At 46.4% G+C, this 22,314-nt stretch overlaps 2 protein-coding genes across 2 annotated transcripts; one reads left to right on the forward strand and one right to left on the reverse strand.

Annotated features, from left to right (window-relative positions):
* Positions 1-1,896: 1,896 nt before the first annotated feature.
* Positions 1,897-8,395, reverse strand: LOC135825871 (angiopoietin-related protein 7-like). Its single transcript, XM_065338505.1, has 7 exons — positions 8,003-8,395; positions 7,420-7,611; positions 6,802-6,942; positions 6,426-6,542; positions 4,564-4,760; positions 3,642-3,699; positions 1,897-2,897 (listed from the first exon to the last, which is right to left on the reverse strand). Exons 1-7 carry the CDS (start codon positions 8,130-8,132, stop codon positions 2,284-2,286), a joined length of 1,449 nt encoding a protein of 482 aa, XP_065194577.1. The 5' UTR covers positions 8,133-8,395; the 3' UTR covers positions 1,897-2,283.
* A 4,171-nt stretch (positions 8,396-12,566) lies between these two features.
* LOC135825925 (uncharacterized) lies at positions 12,567-21,307 on the forward strand. Its single transcript, XM_065338563.1, has 8 exons — positions 12,567-13,279; positions 14,265-16,435; positions 17,276-17,355; positions 17,758-17,798; positions 18,018-18,217; positions 18,769-18,985; positions 19,927-20,247; positions 20,660-21,307. Exons 1-8 carry the CDS (start codon positions 12,670-12,672, stop codon positions 20,917-20,919), a joined length of 3,900 nt encoding a protein of 1,299 aa, XP_065194635.1. The 5' UTR covers positions 12,567-12,669; the 3' UTR covers positions 20,920-21,307.
* Positions 21,308-22,314: the final 1,007 nt, after the last annotated feature.

Here is a 22,314-nt window from a genome sequence, read left to right on the forward strand (position 1 = left end):
AACAAGTTCAGATGGTCTGGCAGGATCACGGACTACGGTTGCAAATGTGGCTATAAGGTCGGATATAGTCGCCTTAGGTAAGGATTTGACTTTTTCTCGTCCTGCAAGCTTGTTCAGGATTTGCCACTGGGCTCTGGGGTTGCGTTTGTGGGTGTTGAAGGCCTTCACGCAGGCTTCTGTTCTGAGTTTCTTATTCAAGAGGGTTCCCTCGCGCCGTGCTGCCCGGTACTGCTGGAGGAGGGGGCCGTCGGTTGGGTTCCTTCGTAATTTCCTGTGCAAGTTTATTCGAAGCTGAAGAAGCTTTTTCAAGTGTGGCGTAACCCATGGTTGCCGACGAGGCCTGCCAAATCCAGACACCTTGAGCTGAGTGATCGGAGCATTTCTGTCCAGAACATGTCTCAAACACTTTGAAAAGTGCTTCACTTGACCGTCCAGGCTGGTGGGCTACTCCCAAGTTCTGAAACTTTCACTGATTTCCTGGCCACATTGGTCGAAATCCATAGAATGGGGTGCAGGCTTCCGAATCAGCCTGTGAGTGTGCGCAGGAATGGGCTCAAGGTCTTGATAGGCACATTGGACAATGCTGAGATCGTGATCACAAACACCGTTCATTGAGACTACTTCCGCCTTGACTACAGGGGGAGCCGTCAGTAACCAGAGCAAGATCTAGGCATGTACGTGCTAAACGAGTGGGTTCAGTGATAACATTTCTGAGGTGATGCTCCGCACGGACACGCTGTAGATGGCGATATCCTGGAGTCGTTGGCTGGAGGACATCAGTATTGAAGTGGCCTAGGATTAATGCATTCGGAGTTTGAAGGGCTAAATCAAGTTCAGAGCTCAACTGGTCCCAGAAATCCACTGTGGCAGACGGCGGGCGATACAAGGTGGACACACTAATGTCTGTTGCACGTGGCTTGGTAGCAAGACGGATACGGACAGTTAATATCTTTACAGTGGATCCTCAAGTCTGCGGACAGCAACTGTTTCGCTCTGTTAGAGCTCATCAGCACAGCTCAGAGGATCCTGTAGATCGTTGGAGTACGGTTCCAGCAAAGTGAGAATGAACATAAATGCAGACACCGCCACCATGTATAGTGCGATCACAGCGGAAAACGTTAAGTTTAGATATGTTAAGGCGAGCATCGCTAACAGTGGAGTCCAGGTGAGACTCGGTAATACATAGGACGTGAACTTTATGGTCAGACAATAGTTGTTGAATTTCATGAGTTTTGTTTCTGAGGCTGCATATGTTTATGTGTGCTACTACAAGTGGGTCATGGGCAGAGTATTTAAGGAGACATGCAAAGTGGATATTACTTGGGGTTTTACTTCTTACTTGATTGGGAGCTCCCAAGTCAACAGGCTCCCGTTGGCCGATGACCCACTCAAACAACTGGTCCTTCAAGTTCTCGACATCATTTTCTTCTCAGAAAACGCCTCGCTCTTCCGCCAGGTTCGGAGCAGAGCAGCCTCGGCCTCGTAGGTCCACGGACTCATCTCGAGAAAAACAGAGGGAACAAAACAAACCTTGAAGAGACGATTGTCGGATGACTGCTCAACTCAAGCAACTGTCTTGAAAATAATTAAACTTAAAAGACACTGTTTTTCCGCCAAGCGTCACTCCCACCAGCGGCACCGCAGCCGATTTCCCCACGTCAGATGCAGCAGCGTCTGACGCTCAAACTTCCCGCGTTTGCGTCAGTTGCCATGGAAAAGCTCATGATTCGGACGCTGACGCAGCAGTTTTGCCGTAGTGTGACCGAGGCCTTAGCGAACGTGTGGATCAAGTAAAACTGCTTGGTTGACGCTGCCGCTGGAATGCGTAAAATAATACAACTTACTAAAGTGAAAATAGTGGGAGATGCCCCCCCCCCAAAAATAACATCCGGGAGAGTAGGGACTCCAAGATGAAGCAAGTGCTGGTGAGGCAAGCCAACAAACTTGACCTCTGCTGTCGGCGTTAGTTAGTACAAGCGTACACTGTCTTCATGACAAACATTGTAAGTACATGTTTATTCCACAACCATTCTGGTCGCATGGGCGCCAAATGTGTCGTAAGGCAGCAGAAGCAAACGAAAAAAAGAGAAAAGACTAACCGCATTAACTAAACCGCTGCCTACACTTATCACGATCAGCAGCAACAGAGAGAGAGAGCACATGGATTGTATGTTTGATGAGTGATATACCATAAATCGGGGCGAACAGAGATAGAGGCTCAGAAGATACGAGAGTGGGCGAGGGGAAAGGGAGATGAAATACCAATTATCATAAGAGAAAGACTCAAACCAATCTGGGCCTCACTTTCATCTCGAAGAATGTCAGCTCCTCCAAGGCTGTTGAGAATCGTCTATCATGCAAAACGTAGTAACACGAGGAATACCACCATCCAATTTTATACGTACCGGCGCAGTTGAGGCGAGTTTGCCTATCATTGTCCCGATCATAAGTGGTGAATGGCATTTCGTGATACTCCAGACCTTGTCCCACTGGAATAGTGAAGGACGACTCTACCGTGCGACTGACTGTTAGACGATAAAGTTCTTCTTCGCTTCCAACTCTCATCCAATTGTACTTAACGAAATGAGTAGCAGTTGGTGTTGCGAGATCAATGCGAACTTCGTACTTCTGGCTTTGCGTCAGTTTATGTATCCTGTCGTTTCCCAGCCAGAATTTCCCGTTCAGGTCTCCAAACCCGTTCTTATAGGCTGCCCAATCACGGTTCCAGAAAGTAGAGTCACTTCCGAGCGACCTCAAAACAACTAGCCATCCACCACCGTCCAGGGACATATTGCAAACAGTTTGGTATGAAGTATTGCCAACGTTGGCTGTCACTACCCGGGTTCTGCTGCTTCTGTAGGTTGTAGCACCCCTCTGCCGTTTGCATCCGCCCAGAGCTGTGATGGGGAAAGCACACAAAGATATCAAAAAAATCATAAATACACACTCGCGTATGGCCAAGTAGTTTGATGTGATACTTCTCTACAATTGTAGCTTTAACCGACCTTCCCTCATTCCTAGCACGCAATTTACTACAATGGGTTGAAACGCTGTCGAAACGCTTTGAATTTGCGTTCGCTGGGCCATGCAACCAGTTTACATAAAGGTGCTTGCCCAATCTTTAGCTTCGTAGTCGTCATGAAACTGCAATGTCCTCGTAATGTTTGGGTAACTTGACACCAACCACGTCTACTGCTGACCTATGTTTTCCAATTCCATGTTCATGTAACACTGTGCATGATAATCTCTAGTTCATTCTCACCTACACAGGAATGAGATCTTTGGTCGGTGGAGCCCCGGGTACCTCATCATCACTGCTGCCCAGTGCAACCCCTACTCAGTAGCTGTTTGTTTTTGTCCACATAATTATTTATTTTACGAGTTGGGTTTGTGAATGATAGTATAAAAATTAAAAATATAAAAATCTCTACTGTGCTGTTACTCAATCACTGTACATCTAGCTAGTCTGATCTTGGTATGTCTCATCAGCGGAGGTCAGAGCAACTAACTGAACTAGAGTTTTTGTCATCAAAAGTTTGGAAAAAGTTCACGTCTGGAGGTTGCAGAACCGAAAACAACATAGCCAACTATGACACGGGAGACGGAAAAAGTGCGTTACTTCTACAAACAAACCGTGTTACCTGCCTGTGTCGACCTGCTTGCCTCTTTTGTGCGCAGGAGAGCCTGAATGGACAAAGTCTGTACGCAACAAAGTGAAAACCATAGAGACAACTTTCATTAAAACAAGAACGGGTGCAAGTATATGAACTTGCCAGGGGTGATTCGCATTTGCAAAGTCATCTTCCATTGCCAAGAGTTGTGAACTCCACACTGCGCTTGGTTCAACGGAGTTTCATTTATATATAAGGGCTTCCTGCGTGCTAGCTTTTATATCAAGTGTGTGGGTTGCAGTGAGGGCTGCGTCCCACCAGCCTGTGTGGATTCACAGGAAATGTGAGTTACAAAGTCTGAAGAAAATGTTGAAGGGTCGCTGCTTGGATGATGATTACATCAAAAAGGTTAGTGGTAAAACATCGCTGGCCATAAGCGAACGACCCTGGTTCACATCCTTCTGAAGACAATCAATCTCATCTTCAGACTTTGCCCGTTTACAGCTTTCCTTCAGAGGTTTGAATATTATACAAAACGTGGCAGTCAAGATTCACTGTGGCCGGCTAAAGTAGTGAGAAAATGTGTGAAAGCTAGGTGGGGATTTGAACGAAAAGATTTTATTCAAATTGAAACCCTTTAAAACTGACTTGTTCATGTAAGGTGACACTATCCTCTGGAGATAGGGCACAAAGACCCGTCTGCGTGGTGGTCGTCAAACATTTGGCTGATTTGCAGTATTTTGGGGTTTGTGTTGTGCCTATAGCTTAGTGGTCGAGCTATCGACTGGTAATCTAGAGACCTTCGGTTAGATCCCCAGACTTCTTGTCTGCTCAAGTCAGTCAAGTATTTTCATTTCAGTAAAAGGTTACTTGTACATGTAACACACACACACAAACACATACTCACATACAAAGACACGCACACACAAGTCCGAAACTCAAATATGCTCACATTGTTTGAAACGTTAGCTGCAATAGCGTCGAGACGGTCGTCGAGTCTGCTCATCAGCCTTTTCTCCATGCCCTGTAGAAACGTTTCAGTCGATTTCCAGTTGTCAGAGATCCGCACGGTCATCCTTGACACGTCATCAACAATACCTCTGACTGCGTTGGACAAGGGAGAAAGTTCACCCTTTGTAACCCAGCGAGCTGTAAAAAAACAGAAAAGATTTGAACATAATCACAGAACTACATTCAATTTCCTCTATACAGTAAAACAAAAAAATTGGCCGATGAGAAACTTTGGCCGATCTCGAAATGAAACTTTTGGCCGTCATTTAACTTTGGCCGATTCAGGTTTTCAAAAAAGAAATCTATTTGTACTTGTTGGGAAGTTGTTGCCCTCATATTCCCAAATTTAAATCATTGTCTAAGTCTCTCTTCATGTTCCGAACTGCTATTCTATGGAACTGTTTACCCCCCAGTCTAACATCGGAAGCCTCGCTCTATAAGTTCAAAGCTGCCCTCAGGAAATTTACAGCTGACTATGCTTATGCAATCAACGGAATTCCGCCACCTTGCAGTTGATTTTCCCCATTTCTCTCCTCATCAATCCCTACTTCTCTTTGTACATACATCTACATCTACTGTTCTTTCAATCAAATGAACCCCTCGATAGGCACATTGCCTTTGGGTCATTTCATAATAATAATAATAATAATATGCAGCCATGTCTCAATAACGCATCATTTGCCTCTATGACAAATTTTGGCAATTTACTTTGGCCGGGTGAAACCAAACGGCGAAATCAGAGAAATCTAATCGCCAGCGAAAATTAGTTGATTTACGGTACATTACTATATACCAGTAATAGGATATGGTGTGTGCGGCAGAAATACGTGCAAGGTCGTCACCATCAAGAGACCCGATCTACTTTAGTAATCCGAATGACGAGTTCTCTGTTCATTGCTAGCTATAGGATGGCTATAAATTTTTAAAGATGCTAAGTGGTATCTTTTTTGCGGACCCTTCTTTTCCACTACACGGGTAGAAGTGAACAACAACTTGAGCAGGACTTTTTCCATAATTTTTTAGCACACACAATGCTCAAAAGGTACACTTGGACTTGGTTTCTTGGGATATTTTATGTGGCTTTGCCAGAATGGACAGGCATTCCTGCGTTCTTGCCTGGAGAAATAAAACGTCACAGCTCTTACAAAATGACGAAGAAAGGAAAGGAGTATTACACGAGAGTGGGGAGCATGCAAAATATGAGAACGAGAGAGCGAGTGAGAGCGAGTGAGAAAGAGAAGAGATGCTGCCTTTTTGACAGAACTAGTGAACTTTATCTAGAAACTCCGCTTCAAGGTGTTGCCTCGGTATTACGTGGAACTAAACGCATGTACAACGTGTAGCAGAGCATGCAGCTATTCATGTACAGTAAAACCTGTGAACAACGACCACCCCTCGGGGCCAGAGAAAGCGGTCATTAGTGGCAGGTGGTCCTCAGTTAGAGGTTTGCACCGCATAACCATAAGAATATATGAATGGGAAACCGTCCGTGTCTGGCGACGTGGTGTGTAGTACCAGGCTGGTCGCTAGTCAGGGTGGTCTTTAGTTACAGGTTTTACTGTACATGATGCATAGCCCGATGCTATGTTACTACAGTAAAACCTGTACTAAAGACCACCCTGACTAGCGACCAGCCTGGTACTACAGACCACTTCGCCAGGCACGGATGTTCCCACATTCACAGGATAATGGTTATGCGGTGCAAACCTCTAACTAAGGACCACCTTACACTAATGTCCACGTTTCTCTGGCCCCAAGGGGTGGTCATTAATCACAGGTTTTACTGTACTCGCAGAGCAGTACCTTGAGAGCAGTGCCGGCCAGTCCAGAATTTCGAGCATGAGCAGCGGTAAGCTCCAGCTGGAAGAGGTACGCATCTCCCTGCATTGCCACAGGGTGCTCTGGAGCATGGCGAGACCTCTGGACACGTCACACCAATACACACAACACACCAAAAGAGAGGGCTCTGCGCTCTCAGAGCTTCTCTGTGTGTGCCCTGAGTCAGAGACTAATCCTCAAAGCAGCAATGGAACTCTGAAACGACCAAATAGGCAAATGTGCAGGAGTTGAATATGGCCTAATGAAACCTTTAAAAGGCATAACATGGGCTCATAAGCCTAGGGCACCAGAACGTCGTCATGCAGAATGACACCAAACACATGTACAGTATAGTACACACCTCTCTCACAGTTCGTGCCAGTGAAGCCTGATGCGCACTTGCAGTGATAAGCCCTGTGACCTGCGCTCGCAACTGCTCCATAAACACACTGCCCATGTTCTCCACAGGGTGCTTGACGGCCACATGTCTCATCCTCTCGACCTGCAGAATATAATTGAAATACTAGTGAGCATGATAATGGCCAGCAGGGTGCTCCGTTCCTAGAAGACTTCTTTATGCTCTGACACAACGTGCATCACATAGCAAGACGATACACAATCACTTAGTGCACGTTTCACGATTTGAGTGTAACTGACCATATTCCTAAACTATCATGGATATTTCAATAGGGTTTGATGACACGAATTTTTGGGTTTGAACTCACTCTACAGCTTTCAATGAGAACTCTCTTTGTTCTAGTCACTCCTATCTTACAACATTGCCCTCGAGTGGAAATGTTTCTGTGTCGAGTCACTATGACGACTACCGAGATAGAAAGAACATACCAGCACAGCGATTATTTCAGTACAGTTCCATGGTATAAGTTTAATTATTAGAATAATAGCTTGAAGACCCCATAATTATGTAGATCTCTATTTGGACTTGTAATTGGTGGCGAGCACACGCCGAATAACTTACTCAGACATTGAATAAAACTCCTTGCTTTAGAAACGCCGCCGAATAGAAACGAGAACAGAACAACCCGCTGGCTGGCGGTGTTTGTTTCGTCCATTGGCGCTGCGTTGCTTTCCAGTACGTCTTGTTTCACTTGGGCCTCGGCATCAGACAGTGTCGGATCATGTAGTTTGATCCACGCGACCATACAGGTTCCTGTGTTGTACAAGGGTTCAACAACAGTCCTAGCGATGAATGCGTATAACACAAGGCAACATCGAATGGCTTACAGATTTACAGGGCCTAGGGGAACATCTTGTACCCTCCCCCCTCCATTTTACAGTATAAATGTAACGCTTGAAAGCTGTATGAGCGAGAGCGAGACTCATCAGTCATCATACAGGTGCCCTCGAAAAGAAACACCACGGTAATTATTTTTTATCCTTAAAATGCACTTTCCAGAGGAGCTACAGTACAACGTCCATGCGATTCAATGGAGAGACAGCAGCAACCTGGATCTCTCTTTGTGTAGAACAAGATACACGACAAGTTCACCTTCAAGACTTGCACAGTGAGGTGCGATTTGGGCATAGTTTCATGTACTCACCGCTCCTCGACTGTACGGAATTGCTGGTAATGTTAGCAGCGCTTCGTTCCCCACGCAGTTCCGCATACGCCCCAGTTCCAGTCATCGCCAGTAGCAATAGTGACATGAAGCAGTGCGGAAGTATCGCCATTGCTGCAATGATATACTCCTGGCGCTAAAAGTATTGATCTAAACTTCCCCTCGCCCTAGAGAAGGTGTATATAATACCGAACTACGACAATCTAATCAGCGGAGAACACACTTCGATTACACCTCACTAATCTCGCAGACGACAGCTGTAAGTGCGTTCAAAGTTTTCTTCCATCGCAATAAGAAGTGGCTCAAGGCTGAGCTGGATTGCGTTTTGGATCCCTTCATGTGTCCGGCGCGGCTGGTATTGCGAGCATCACCTGCGGCCTCCATGGCGTTGGCATGGTCCTAACTGTCTAAAAGCCTACCACACATGAGGCCTAAAGTTCGGAGTGATCTCCTGTACTTGTAATTGCTACGTATTATAGATGTACATGTACTCAATCTGCGGACAGAACTGTTTCGTCCTTTGTGGACTCGTCAGCGCAGCACAGAGAAAATGAGGCCGAACCTGATAGCAATGGAAATAAAAATTTCCAATCAGGCCCGAACGTACCTTGCCAGAGTGCTCAAACTGACAAGTCAGTGAGCTCTGCATAAAGCAAACAGCAAAGGCACTACCCCATGCAAGAGTGCTCAACTGCTACAAGAGCAGGAGCGAAATACTCAATCTGCGGACAGTACATGTATGTATGCCGGTCACGCCACGACGCATGCTTGCACTGGATGTAATAGTCATGTGACATACGTGACGGCTGCCACATGGACTGTCGATTGGCCATGTCAGTGACGGCTCTCTGGGAGCTCTATCCGTTAGCGTTTCAGTCGTAACTTGCAGAAAACATTGTGCATTGTATATGTACATATGGGTGTTCACGCTGATCGGGCCAAGAGGATGCATGTTCGGGTTGACCACAGATTGTCTGCAGACCGTACCATTACGTTCTCTTTGTCCTGCATATGCATTATATTTTTGGAATTTTGAACCCCATTTGCATCAGCAGTGCATTATGCACATCAGAGTACTCAATAAGAGTGCTTACTGATCACCACTCCATACAGGCAGCAGATGAATTAGAAAACTTTACATCACTAGTCATTAATTTAAACAAGCCAATGACTTTTGCACAGGTTAAAATCTATACCTTACCCATAACCCTGGTCCGCAAGGTATACTACCAACCATCACGCTCATCACCGAAACATTCCTGTCATCCACCAACCCGTCCCGCAGATCATTTATAGCAACACGTCCCTACCAATGTTTCCAGGGGTATCACTTTCTCAATGGTATATGCTCATAACGTGAGCCCAGTATATTCTTCCGGACTCAATCTACTTATGATTGCGTATAGCAAGAAACTCGGAGTTGAGATGAATATAGTTTTTCACGAATTCCACTGGACCTTTGTGCATACAGGTGCATTCAAGCATAGTGGGATGGTCTAAGACTAGGAGTGAGACACAGAGGATACCAGGTTCAAGTCCTGCTAGGAAGTGGAAGGATTTGTCCAGCCGTGCTGCGACCAACAGTTAATTGGGAGCTCGTGGCCCGGCACGAGGGAAGCATGGATGCAGCAAATGGGATTGTCGGTCTCTGACCAATTTAGTGGGTCTGATCTACTCACCTGCCACCGCTTTAGGAGCTGCATTCACGCCTTGATTCCTGAAGGGTGGTGGCGTTCCTACGGATGCGGAAACCTCGGCCTCCAGGCGAGTCTAAGGCAAACCATGAATTTTTGTGTATGGGTACGCTGCATTTTGTGTTTGTTCCCTAAATGAAGCTGAGATACCAGATTTTGTAGACATCATGATAGCATTATTCACATGACCAATCTTCAACTAAAGAGGGAATATTATGTTCTTGGATTAGATGTGCGGCGGGCTCCCGATTATCTCATGTTTTTCTTTTTTACTTGCTTGCTGCTCCCGATTTTCTCTTTTTTTTTTAACTAAAAACTCAAACTAACCAAGCCAAAGGAACCTGGCAATTCCACGGTGACTGTGAGATTGGCTCGGCAGCAATCCTACGTATTACTAGTATTGTTGTTTACAAATGAGAGTCCTCCGACGCGGTAGAATGCTCACTATTCGTTCGAATAGAGCTATTTTACACACGGCACAGAGTACCACGCATAATTCGTTGTAACTATTGGTTTCATGCCCATAGGCAATCATCAGACAACTTTTAGTAATAGGTTTTTCATTTGACCGGACGAGAAAACACGAGGCTTGCAGGTTCTCCGTCATCTTTATGGAACGAAACAAGACTTGTCCGGAGTATTACTACTTGCTTTCGTGGAGTGTGGCTGGAGAACTGTTCGTGCTGTGGTCTGAAAGCGTCGTGTCGTCTTGTCAGGTCGATTAAAAAACCTATTATTACTATTTGACGGACCTATTGAAGATGGCAACAAAGAATTAAGGTAACTTTTAGTACAAAGAATGATGCGTTGTGCTCTGTACCATTTTTGTGTTTATTTATGGAGGTAACAATTTTAGGAAATTAGAGGCCGCATGCTACATACTGCTCTTTTCTCCCCGAAACTCAACACTTGCAAGCCAGATATGAAAGAAAGAAAAAATCATCAGTCACACCACCAGGACTCGAACCAGGGACCTTGCTATTCGCGAGCAATGCTCTAACCAACTGAGCTACAGTATGACTCTTATCCACAGTGATGGTAAATCTATCCTTTTTCGATCAATCATTATCTGGCTTGCATCATCCTGGCAACTCACACCAATCAAGAGGGCCCTCGGCCATTCGCTTGATATCATGGGGAGCGCATCAAACTATGTCCACTGCGAGCAAATTTTGATAGAGCAATAAAAAGAACCAAATCTGCCGTAACCATCACGTGGTAACGAAGTCAATTGTTTTCCATAATCGAATGCAACAACTGTGAAGCGAGAGAAACAAAACAAAAAAAATTCACGGTTCGCGTGAGACTCGGCCAAAGGCCCAGTTTTCCGCATCCGCAGGAACGCCACCACCCTCTTGCATCAAGGCGCAGATGCAGCTCCTAAGCGATGGGAGAAACAAACTATGGAAAAAACATGGGAAGAACTTACCAAAACAATTTCAGCGCAACAACATGCTTCTTTTGTTTACAGAGCACAGGTTTACGCAAACGAATACACACAGCTTCAAGAACCTTCAACTGACGAGGTTACCGTGCACGACACAACACAGAAAAACAAAAATCATCGTACACTTCCAAACACTTAGGGTGATATAAAAATGCAAAAACACAGCTTCTGACGATCATCATCTCCATCCAACTTACCATCACCATCATCCGCAGCACCATCATCTACGTCACCCTCCGATCCCTCATCCGTGACAATCTCCGACTCTTCCTCCGCTCCATCCTCCTGCTCGAACTCGGTCACGTCTGCATCCTGTCCATGTTCATTGGACGCCACTATTTAACTCCTCATTTCATCAGTATGGTAAGTACTTGTGCATGATGTTATTCAGTCACGATATTCCCACAGATGATAATGACATGAAAATCGATTACGAAAAACAATTGACTTCCCTGATGCATGATGGATACGGCAGAGTTGGTTCTTAAATGGAGGTACATGCATATCATGACTTTGTGTTTCAGACCCTGCATGACACCCCTCTACACGACAGGCAATGTTGGTCTGATAACCAGATGTGTTCTGGCCATCTGGATACGATCCTGTTGGCCCTATCAGCATGGCAACCCACATGTACATGTCTGACACACACAACAGAGGCAAAAAGCTGTGTTAGATACTGCTCTGTGCATTCGTACATTGAGCACTCTACCTCGAGCTTCCTAGACCGGTCTTGTTTGTACATGTATGATGTGTAGTCAAGCTATAGATAGACGATATCCATCGTGCTTTGGAGCCGAGACATCTGGCCAGCTGAGCTTAATGGACCCCACCACCACACTGCATTATTCACCCAAGTGTCTGGAGATGTGTGGATTTTGTAGAGAAGAAAAAGACCCGTTTCGTCCTTTGTGGACTCATCAGCGCAGCACAGAGAAAATGAGACCGAACCTGATAGCCATGAAGTATACATGTTCCCAAGCGAGATTTAATCTTGCAGGAGTGCTCCAACTTACAAGTCAGTACGTATAATGTGTATAATGTTTTCTGTAAGTTGAGACTGCAACACAACCTCGTGAACGTGCGCACGATCCGAGAACAAGCACGGGTTGTGTACAGCACCCTCCGGAAGTGTTCAGTCCAGTTGGATAACATGCGCACGTCTCCGGCGGAAACCCAACATTTTGCCTTGCCATGGTCTGCGTTTGGCGAGCGTACCCCATTCACACGACTGCAGCCAAATTTCACCTTTAGCACTTTAGCAGGACAGACGCTAAGGGATGATTTCTCGAAAATTCTGTATCAGCATAATACCATACTTTCTTTCACTACAACGAATGTTGACAGATGGCGGCTAAAAGTCGTGCTGGTAAGCTACAGTGTTATCAAGGGGAGCTGCTGCTCAAGAAGCCTCCTGGTGACCATACCGTTATCATGAGTCTATATAAGAGCTCAGGGAATCGCCATTTCACCGCTCCTTCACTGTGAGCTCCAGACTACTTGCCAAGATGTCAAACGAAAAAGCACTGTCGGATTTGCGCGCTAAACTGGGCAAAAAGTATCTAGACAATGTCTACGTTAAGCTGCTTCAGGATGCCAGAGCGCCAAAGCTGGACGTACGAGACTTGTACGTTAACTTGACCATCGTGCAGCAGCGAGAAGTGAAGAAAGTTTCGAAAACTGCTAATAGTTCGCATAGCGAGGAGGCTCTCTTTCTCCAGTTAGGCAATGCAAAAGATCGTGACGAGCGTGTTGCATTGTCGGACATATTTGCATCAGCCAAGGAATCTAGGTGCTCGTCGTGTCCCGTCCATACCGTCGCTTTGGTAGGCCCAGCAGGAAGTGGTAAAACAATGGCGGTGACTAAGAAGCTACCGTTGCAGTGGATTGATGGAGAGACGCTGAAAAATGCCGTACTGGTCTTCATTATCACCGTGCGTAGCGTTCACGAGCGACTGCGTGGAGTGGCCAAGGATCGGGTAGCCTCCACACGCGCGCAGAGTCTGGAAGAGCTGGTCCGCAGTTCAGCACGAGAACTGGACGATGACGATATTGGAACAGTGATGGAGTTCCTTCGTCATAACGCTGACTGGGAGAAGGTCTTGTTTGTTATTGACGGTAAGGGCAAGTGTGGTATGAAAACACCTTTAGAGGGCCCATTTTCGTCAGGTGTAAATTGGTTTTGTGCTCAGATATCGCACTGTTTTACTGTTTCTTGCCTTGATGCTGTAGTGGACAGTGAAAATTGCTATATCCTCGCGGTGCTGCAGGATACTTTGCCCCATGTTTTCAGCTCAATGAAATTTTTAGAATCCTGTACGTCGCTTAACTCAGCTTGAAAATGCGGGGTGAGACTTATTGACCTTCGCAGTGCTGCGTAAATTGGAGTGGGCACGAGTAAGACAAGGGATAAATTATTAGTTTAACCCTTATGTTACTCGTGCCCACTCCTTTCTTGGAGATGTTTTTTATGACTGAAACCTTGAACGATAATTACCTCCCTGATGAAGACCCAAGGCCAACAACTTGAGTGTAATATCTATTGAAGTTGCAGTGTAAAGGTAAAGACCGTGGTGGTAATTATAAGACATGCATTTTTGAATGTGTTTTTATAGGACACGTGGTTGCTGCTCACGTGCATAATATCATTATTACCGCGAATGAATGCTAGCATACATCAGTATGCATGCTGACGTCATGTGACATGTCATTCGACTCAGCTTCGCGCCTGTGTTGCTATCCCGGCACTTTTACTGCATCAGTGGCATCCAGACTGAAGATAGTGCAGATGACATGGAGTGATCTGTAGTCAACACAGCAATACACCAACACCTCTGCAGCAACCTGTGGTGCACTAACACTTCATAATCATTATTTCTGATCTAACATGGTATTTAGCTCCATAACCATAATAAATTTGTAGAAAGGCCATTTGTCAATGATTGTGAAAAATTTTGGTTTGTGGGTGCGGCTTATACTCCGAATACCAACTTTTAGTCAATATTTTGCTTCAAAAAGGGGGGTGCGGCTTATACCCCGGTGCGGCTTATACCCCGGAAAATACGGTATTTGCCTCTTTTTCAAACTTTCTTTCTGCTTGTAGGCATAGATGAGGGCTGCATCATGGATAGCGTACTCTACAGGCTAATCACAAGAGACCTGGAGGACATATCACCGTACTATCTACTATTACTCACGGCTAGGCCCTGTCCAACCATACACTGGCTGTGGGAGGTGGGCGACATCGATCGATACCTCTCGCTGCGCGGATTCGACCAGGTGTCGCGCGCGGACTTCTTCGAGCGCTACGGCTCTCTGCACTACGGTCCTGACTGGTCGTCGATGCGTCACAATCTCACAGTGTTCCTGCGTAAGCTGGACTCATTGCACGTGGGACGCCTCACCTATCTTCCCTTTATGGCCACGCTGTGCGTACACGCCATGCCCAGAGCGGATCCGTCCAGCTTGCCACACTGCGCCACGCAGCTGCTCCAGCTGCTCGTCATGGCGTTGCTGAAACGTGATCTACGCAGTGGTCCGGGTGGCTCGCGACAGTTCTCCCAGTTCGCTCACCTACGCGGTCCACAGCAGAAAGCCATGCAAGAGATGGCTGCATTTGCCTACAGGATGACCGCTGAGAGAGCAATGGTGGTGGAAGACGCTGGAGACGACTCGCCATGGAGCGGGCTCGCTGCTGATGTCAGCGAACAGTTTGAGTCACTCCTCTCCTGCCTAACCCTGACATTTGATGACACTAGAGCGGGACAATCGCTGGCGATGCGGCAGTTTGTTCACCTCACTGTCCAAGAGCTGCTCTGTGCATATCACGTCATTCGCCAGTTCGAAGGGGAGGACGGGCTAAGTGCCTTCAACAAATGTTTCTCCACTGTCGTACGTGCCACCAACCTGGGTGACCAGTTTACGTATCTGTTGGTGTACATAGCAGGTATGGCAACACCCACGCAACACGTTGCAATCTTTCACGCTATGATGACGGAAATGTATGCGGAGCAGGAATCCGCCAGCAGTAGTACCCGTCTCTCTGGTGGACGCTACCGGACGAACTTGTCTATGGTCCTCTTCAAGATGCTCAGTGAGGCCCATCAAGCCACAGCACATGATGACCAGCAAAGGGCGCGTCAACAGGCAGAAACGCCCCTGAGTGTCGTGGCCAAATCTATCGCCAATTTCAATGACAACTGGATCAGGCTTCCGACTGAGCACTCGAAAGACCAGTTACAGGATGTAGGAGCGTCAGATGCCCTGGTTTTGCTCCAACTAGCCGATGGCCTGTTCACAACCATAATGGACCTCCCAATTGGCAGAACCCATTCCATCTCCGCTAGTGATATCTTCGAGACTTTGCTGCTCTACCAAGGAAACTGCCCGGACCTGCGGATTCGCCTGCACACGTCTCAGGGAGAGGACCGAGCTTTCTGCCGCTTCTTGTCAAGTTTCACGGGCGTCTTCAGCTTCCTAAGTGATCTCGAACTAACCTGTGAAAATACTTACATATTCTCACAGGAAGAAATAGATCTCCTTGCAGCCGTTCTCTCGTCTATGGCGTCGCTTAAGGTCCTGCGAATCCAAAAAGCCAAGATGGAACCACTGGTGTTTCGCAGTCTCACTGAAGCCATCAAAACAAATAGCTACATTCAGCGGCTGGCCAATGGGAAAGTCACAGAGTCGCTATGGCAGCCAACATGCGAACTTATCGCAGGAACACAGCATATCGACCATCTCTCTATCCGCGTGAACTTTCGCTCGTGTTCCGACGTCAGCGGATACAGTCATCAGCTGTGCAAGGCTCTCGAGCAGAACAGCAGCTTGCGTCAGTTCGCCGTGTTCGGCTCTAAACTGCCAAAACCTGGTGGTGGCATGGCTTCCGACCTCGCCTCAGTTGTAGCCAGACACAGTACGCTCCAGGAATTTGAACTAGGATGCACCTTCTTTCACCTTGATGACAACGCATTGTATTCCGTCATGGACAGGCTCACTGGTGCTCTGAAAGAAGATCCTGAAAGCAGCCGACATCTTCCGCCTAAGAGGATTGTCATTACCTCAGGCGATGCCACAACGAAGACCGGAATCCATAGTGTTCTGCAGCTGGTGGAGGCGACTGGACTGAGCACCAATGACCGTTTGAAGGTGGATGTGCACGGCAGTGTGATTAGTAATGATGCTGAGGCTGCAGATCTTTGCAGACTCTATCCATCATTTCAGCCCAAAGACGTCTGGTGGACGCGGCACATAACACAGCCCAAGTATTCGCAGGTAAGGGCACATGATCCTATACGCTCTACATACAGGCATGCAGTTCTGGGCCAGGCCATACAACGCTCATTGTAACGCACTCTAGTGCGCACACACACACGCGCGCGCGCGCGCACACACACACATACACAAACAAACAAATATGGACAGGAATAATTATGCGAATCTGAATTCGTACTACGACCTTACCAATTTGACACACTCCACCATTCCACAATGCGCTCTTGACTGGGGTCACCCACATTAACAACACCAGCAAGGACACTCATCCTTTTTAACGAGCGCAAGAAAGGGCAGTATGGAGTGACGGAGGGGCTTAAATCGTTTTTCACAAGGCCAAGCTTAGCGTCTTAAAAACCTTACCAATCTTTGCAGCCTAGAGAGCGTGTGTGGGCAGGCGTGTGTTTACCGCCATGTTGCCGGGTGTGTCTTTACCACCATATTTATCAACCATAAGTACAGCTGCAGTGGTGTCTTTACCACCATATTTATCAAGCATAAGTACAGCTGCAGTGGTGTCTTCAACTTCAATCTAGGATATTTTAAAATATTTTTTTAATCTTGTAACTCTTGTTGCAGTGGTGGATAGTTGCTAGTTGCTTCATAACTCATTTCCATGTGAATTCTTATACTTTAACCTGGTATATCCTTCTTTTAAAGACTATCAATTTCTGGGGAAAGTACAAATTGATCAGACGCACTACAAGCCTATTGTATTTTGCCAAAGGATAGGCTATACATCTCCAGGAGTGTAGAAATATAATTATGTACTAGTAGTTTTGAAATCACTACTTCTTCCGTTAACCCGTTTCCTGATCCAATCTTACCACCTTTCTTCAGATTGGATTGGAGCAACTAACCGCCATTTTGGAGGCGAGGGAAAGTGCTAAGGATGTCAATGGACTCAGCAGTGATGCAAGGTAAGTTTTTTTCATTCCGTTCACACATAAGAAGTGTATGAACATCGTGCGTCTATGCCAAAATTAATATTTTCATTGGTTGCTATCGGAGCTTTGATACAATGTAATTATATTGAGCAATGGAAATTAGAGGTGTCCATTCGTGATGATCATTATTGCTTCAAATCTCTCTTTCTCTCGGCCTTTCTCTCTCGGCCTTTCTCTCTCTTCATCTCTTTTCCTCTCTCTCTCTCTCTCCCTCTCTTTCGCCGTCTCTCTCTCTCCCTCCCTCCTTGTGTTTCTCTCTGTCTCCCTGTGTTTCTCTCTCTCTCTATCTATCTATCTATCTATCTCTCTCTCTCTCTCTGTTTCCCTCTCTCTCTCTATCTCTATCTATCTATCTATCTATCTCTTTGATGCCAGGAAGGAAGATCCACATGCCGCTCATACCATACCGACAGCAGGTGAGAGGATTCCTGATCTGAACATCCTATGCATAGCACGTGTATTCCTCCAGGTCCCGGTATCAGCTCTGACGTCCTCATACGACCTGCATGTGTTTACACGTAGATTACTTGTATACTAATTTTCGCGTGTATTTTATGCTAGGTTCAGTACATTTCCACAACGGACCACTGTGACACCAATGTGTGCTGTTTGTGCATTCCCGTTCTTCTCTGCAGATGACCCCTGGCTACATCCCTGCTATCTTGGTCACTATCGCGATCGCATTCTCTGCATTGATCCGGAGTTACTGCGCCTCTCCACGCAATCACAAGGCCTGCTGGACAATAGCCAGTATGTGGACCTTCGCACAGTGCAGTCGGCTGGTGCACTCGTGCACAATCAGAGGTGCCTGGAGTACGCACGCACCTTCACGAAGGTAGTCGATTCGAATGTTTTTTGGTTTTTTGGTTTTTTTCTCTTCAAAATCCACGTATCTCCAGGCACTGGGGTGAATAATGGAGTGTGGTGGTGGGGCCCATTAAGCTCAGACGACGAGAGGTCTCTGCTTCATAGCTCCATGGAGGCACCAAAGGGAAATCGGGTAGGGAGGATTAAGTTGAAAATAAAACAGAAAAGAAGAAAGAAAATGAAAAGATTGTATTGCTCAGTGAGCAAAAGAATGAGTTGAGTACTGACGTGAACGCTGTTAGACTTTTAAATTCAAGAGGAGACTGTCTGTGAGGAGAAGTTTAGGTCCAAGCAGAGTAGGACACTGCACCCTCTTACTCGATTACATGTACCGGTATGCTATGAGTGGCTCGGTGCCAGTTTATTCTGAGGAGATAATACTTGTGTTAGTAATTGTTCTTACATGCAGAGTCAGTTTTACTTAACACATAATGCTCCGAACCTAGGAGTGGGAGTATATGAAGAGAAAATGAATTATTTCTTCAAGTACTCGTGTCCTGACTACTGTATGTTCTGTAGGTAGTCGATGGTGCCGGGGCAACTGACGGTCATGATGGCCCGGCGAGCGGCCGAATGGAGGCTCTGAGTGAGCCTGCTGAGTCGTTCCAGCGCCTACTCCGCGCACTGGAACACATGGGCTATAGAGCATTACGCGTGGAGATGGAAGAACGCATGTTCAAGTTGCACCCGGACACTGGTGTCCAAACGCTGCAGATGGATGACTCAAACAAACCCGGTATGTACATAATTGTACTTCGAAGTACATGATTGTGCAGGTCCATGTATACAGTTATGTACATGTAGAAAGGCCTGAAAATGACTAACTACATGTAGTAGCTGCATAACGCTAAGTGAATCCGTGGAGACGTTTTCATTGGGTATCATGCTCCTCAGCTTTCGTCTTGTTGAGCACTCGCGGTAGGCTGCTCTAGTGGTGCTGTATCACGCATTGCCCGCTACTTTCCGTAGTTTTAGCACTCTGGCGCTTGAGCGACGAGCTATCCTAATGTCTGTGGTGCCTCCTTTGCACCATGGCTAGTAGGAGCAGCTCGGCTTGCACGTAGCTGTACTGATGAGCCCTTTATGGCCAAAACAGCTTGCTGTCCACAGCAATGGGTATTACGCTCCTCGGATTTCGTCTTGTTGAGCACTCTCGGTAGGCTGCTCTAGTGCTGCTGTATCACGCATTGAATGCTAAATTTCGTAGTTAGAGTACTCTTGCTTAAATCTCGTAGCTGTACTGATGAGGCCTTAATGGCCGAAACAGCTTGCTCTCTACAGCATTGGGAGATATTTTCTGTTGAGGAGATCATTACGCATTCATGTCCGCTCTGGCCTTACGTTCATTCAGATCGGACACTTAGTATAGTCCTGCTGGCTTTTTCAAAAAGTCTGTTTTTGGTCGAATTTAACCACCCGTCGAGCTAATTTCAAATATTTGGGGTGTGAAATCTGTTTCGCCGTGCATTTTCCCGTGGTATACCTGTCCAATGCTAGCAGCTCTGTCCTGCGTTTGTTTTCATCGCTTTGCACGCAATCCGATAATATTGAGGGAGCGTGAAGCTCAGCCGAGTGACATGGCTTCGACTTATCCTGTGCAAATTGCTGCAATTGTCAATCACTAAGCTAACAATTGAAACTTCTCGAACTATTGCTATTTCTGTGCTTATCGCTTAGTGGATCCGTGGCAGCATGAAGGCTTCGACATGCGTTTCCACGCCTGGATTCTGTCCCTGCCGTCTGGCACCCTCCGTGCCCACTCGCAAGCCCATGGAATGCTCACATTGTTCATGGTCGCCTCGCTCGTGTCCTTGGAGAGCAGGCGAGGATCGCTGGCTCACAACGACACCTACCTCATCTACATACGACCGAATGGCGTGCAGTCGTTCGTCAAGTTCTTGAACGTCATCCAGGGCAACCCTCTGTACAGGCTCCGAGTGAAGGAGATGAGCTGCTTCTTGCCAGTCGACTTACAAGAGCCATTCCTTGAGGATTCAGGTAGGTAATCCACCGTGTCTGTGTGTGTATGTGTGTGTGTGCTTGTGTGTGTGTGTGTGTGTGTGTGTGTGTGTGTGTATGTGTGTGTGTATGTGTGTGTATGTATGTATGTATGTGTGTGTGTGTATGTGTGTGTGTGTGTGTGTGTGTGTGTGTGTGTGTGTGTGTGTGTGTGTGTGTGTGTGTGTGTGTGTGTGTGTGTGTGTGTGTGTGTGTGTGTGTGTGCATTGCTCTTACCAATTCTGGTCCTGGTGCTCACTCAGTAACTGGGTACGCACTGCCAGCGTTTGCATATTCATCGCAGGAAATCTTAGAGTACAGTACAGCTAAGCGAAATCAGATCTTGTATATCTGAAGCATTGAAACACGTGAATTCAAATTGGTTGTGTTTGTCCTTTCCGTCATGATGCAGATAACGGATGGAACGCATGGAGTGTGTTCCGACATGCTTCATCTGAGACAGAAGACGAGCAGATGTTGCTACTGGCCCGCGCTGCAGAACGCGATTCCGAGAGGTCACGTGGTTTCAACGTGTTCACCAGCTGCGCCAATCCCTCGAGGCATAATGTTGCTGTTCGCGGAAGCTGTGCCGATTCCGTGCACAATTATTTGATAACAGTTAGCAGTCAACGAGGTATCAGCACTGCAACGCACCACCTCCTCGATCACTAGGAACGCAATCCAGACGTCTGCTAAAATACCTAGAGAGCCTGATCTACATTGTACATAATAACTGCAGCTAATGCTCATCCATTTTCATTATATCTTCAGAGTTTGGCGGGCGCGTCATCTGCTATCACGTGGAACTTTATTCTGCCTAGAATACGAGTACTCAGTATCTTCGTGGCATGGCAGTGACAGAATAAGGCTATGAACTTGAAATTTGTTGATAAGGGTTTCACCGTTCTTGTGTTTCCTGTTTTTTTTGTTTTTTTTTTACTCTTTTCGGCCAGTATGGCCACTGCTGTATTCACTTCGTCTTCCTCTCCCTCGTGAGACACAGGAAAGTTGATACTAATATTGGGGTGTGAGTCCGCCTCTCCTGAAGAGACCCGCTTGATCCGTAGTAGTGTTTCTTTGCAGTTGAGTAGGAACCGCGGCGTACCAGTACGCCTATAACTGTAGTACCTCGGTCCCAAACCTGCTCTTTCAAAAAGAACAACATTTCTTGTTTATTTCGTTTAAATGTCTACAAAAGTGTCAATATTATTATATATATGGCGCGTCACACTTGAACGGTGGCTCAGCAGTACGAGACTGAAAGGGAGAAAGAAACATTTGAAGTTTGAACCTTCCAACACCTTTAGCTCACGATCGCATACAAAACACATCGTGGTAGATATTTTTTGACCGGACGAGACCAGACTCTACAAGAGCTAGAAGTTGCTCCTGACAAGTCTTGTTTCGTTCCATTATGATGTTAGGAATTCATCAGAGGAGAAATGGAAACGTCTTTATACAGGGTGCCGACGGTAAAATGTGTCCAAGTTCCTGGCGAAATGAATTGGGTATAATTATTTCTTGAAGTAGTCTATTTATGTTACTACAGTACTCCGAGTTTCAATGAGCATCTTAGACAATCGTCAAGGATCATGGCAAACTGATGCATGTCAGAAGTTGGAGTTGCGGGCACGCACGGAAGAGGCGAGGCAGCGATGAGCTGCAACAGTGAAATTTAGATCGTATCTTCATATCACCATCCGAAGCTGTGACTGCGATTTCTCAGTGGCTTGTACATACCGGCCTACTACTACAACGCTAAGAAGACTCAACCTCATGGCACTGATTTCAATATACCAGATGTTTGATGTGGTAATGAAAAGCTCTTGGTCACTACCAACGCTGTGTGACTTGGAATAATCATTGACATTATCTTGGAGCGACACTGACGCACACTGCTATCTGGTGTTCACGTGGTGTTTACGGCCGTGAATATGGAGCGCCTGCGTAAGCTTGTATCCTGGTTATGGTGTGGCCTTGAAAAAATATAAATGATGCTCTTCAGATTCCACTTGATGAGGGGTGAATTCCCCGAAACACTGTGCATCGAGCAGGGAGTGGTGCTTC

This window comes from Sycon ciliatum, chromosome 10 (assembly GCF_964019385.1).
Source record: "Sycon ciliatum chromosome 10, ocSycCili1.1, whole genome shotgun sequence".
Lineage (NCBI taxonomy): Eukaryota > Metazoa > Porifera > Calcarea > Leucosolenida > Sycettidae > Sycon > Sycon ciliatum.

What these genes read in the sequence shown, in the direction of transcription:
- LOC135825871 (XM_065338505.1), bottom strand. Translation starts at nt 8,132, where the DNA reads ATGGCGATACTTCCGCACTGCTTCATGTCACTATTGCTACTGGCGATG. An exon ending in TGGCCGGCACTGCTCTCAAG is followed by an intron (nt 4,761 to 6,425) that starts GTACTGCTCTGC and finishes GTTTTTTTACAG; the next exon opens with CTCGCTGGGTTACAAAGGGT. An exon ending in CAGCTAACGTTTCAAACAAT is followed by an intron (nt 3,700 to 4,563) that starts GTGAGCATATTT and finishes TGTTGCGTACAG; the next exon opens with ACTTTGTCCATTCAGGCTCT.
- LOC135825925 (XM_065338563.1), top strand. Translation starts at nt 12,670, where the DNA reads ATGTCAAACGAAAAAGCACTGTCGGATTTGCGCGCTAAACTGGGCAAA. An exon ending in CACAGCCCAAGTATTCGCAG is followed by an intron (nt 16,436 to 17,275) that starts GTAAGGGCACAT and finishes ACCTTTCTTCAG; the next exon opens with ATTGGATTGGAGCAACTAAC. An exon ending in GGATGACTCAAACAAACCCG is followed by an intron (nt 18,986 to 19,926) that starts GTATGTACATAA and finishes CTTATCGCTTAG; the next exon opens with TGGATCCGTGGCAGCATGAA.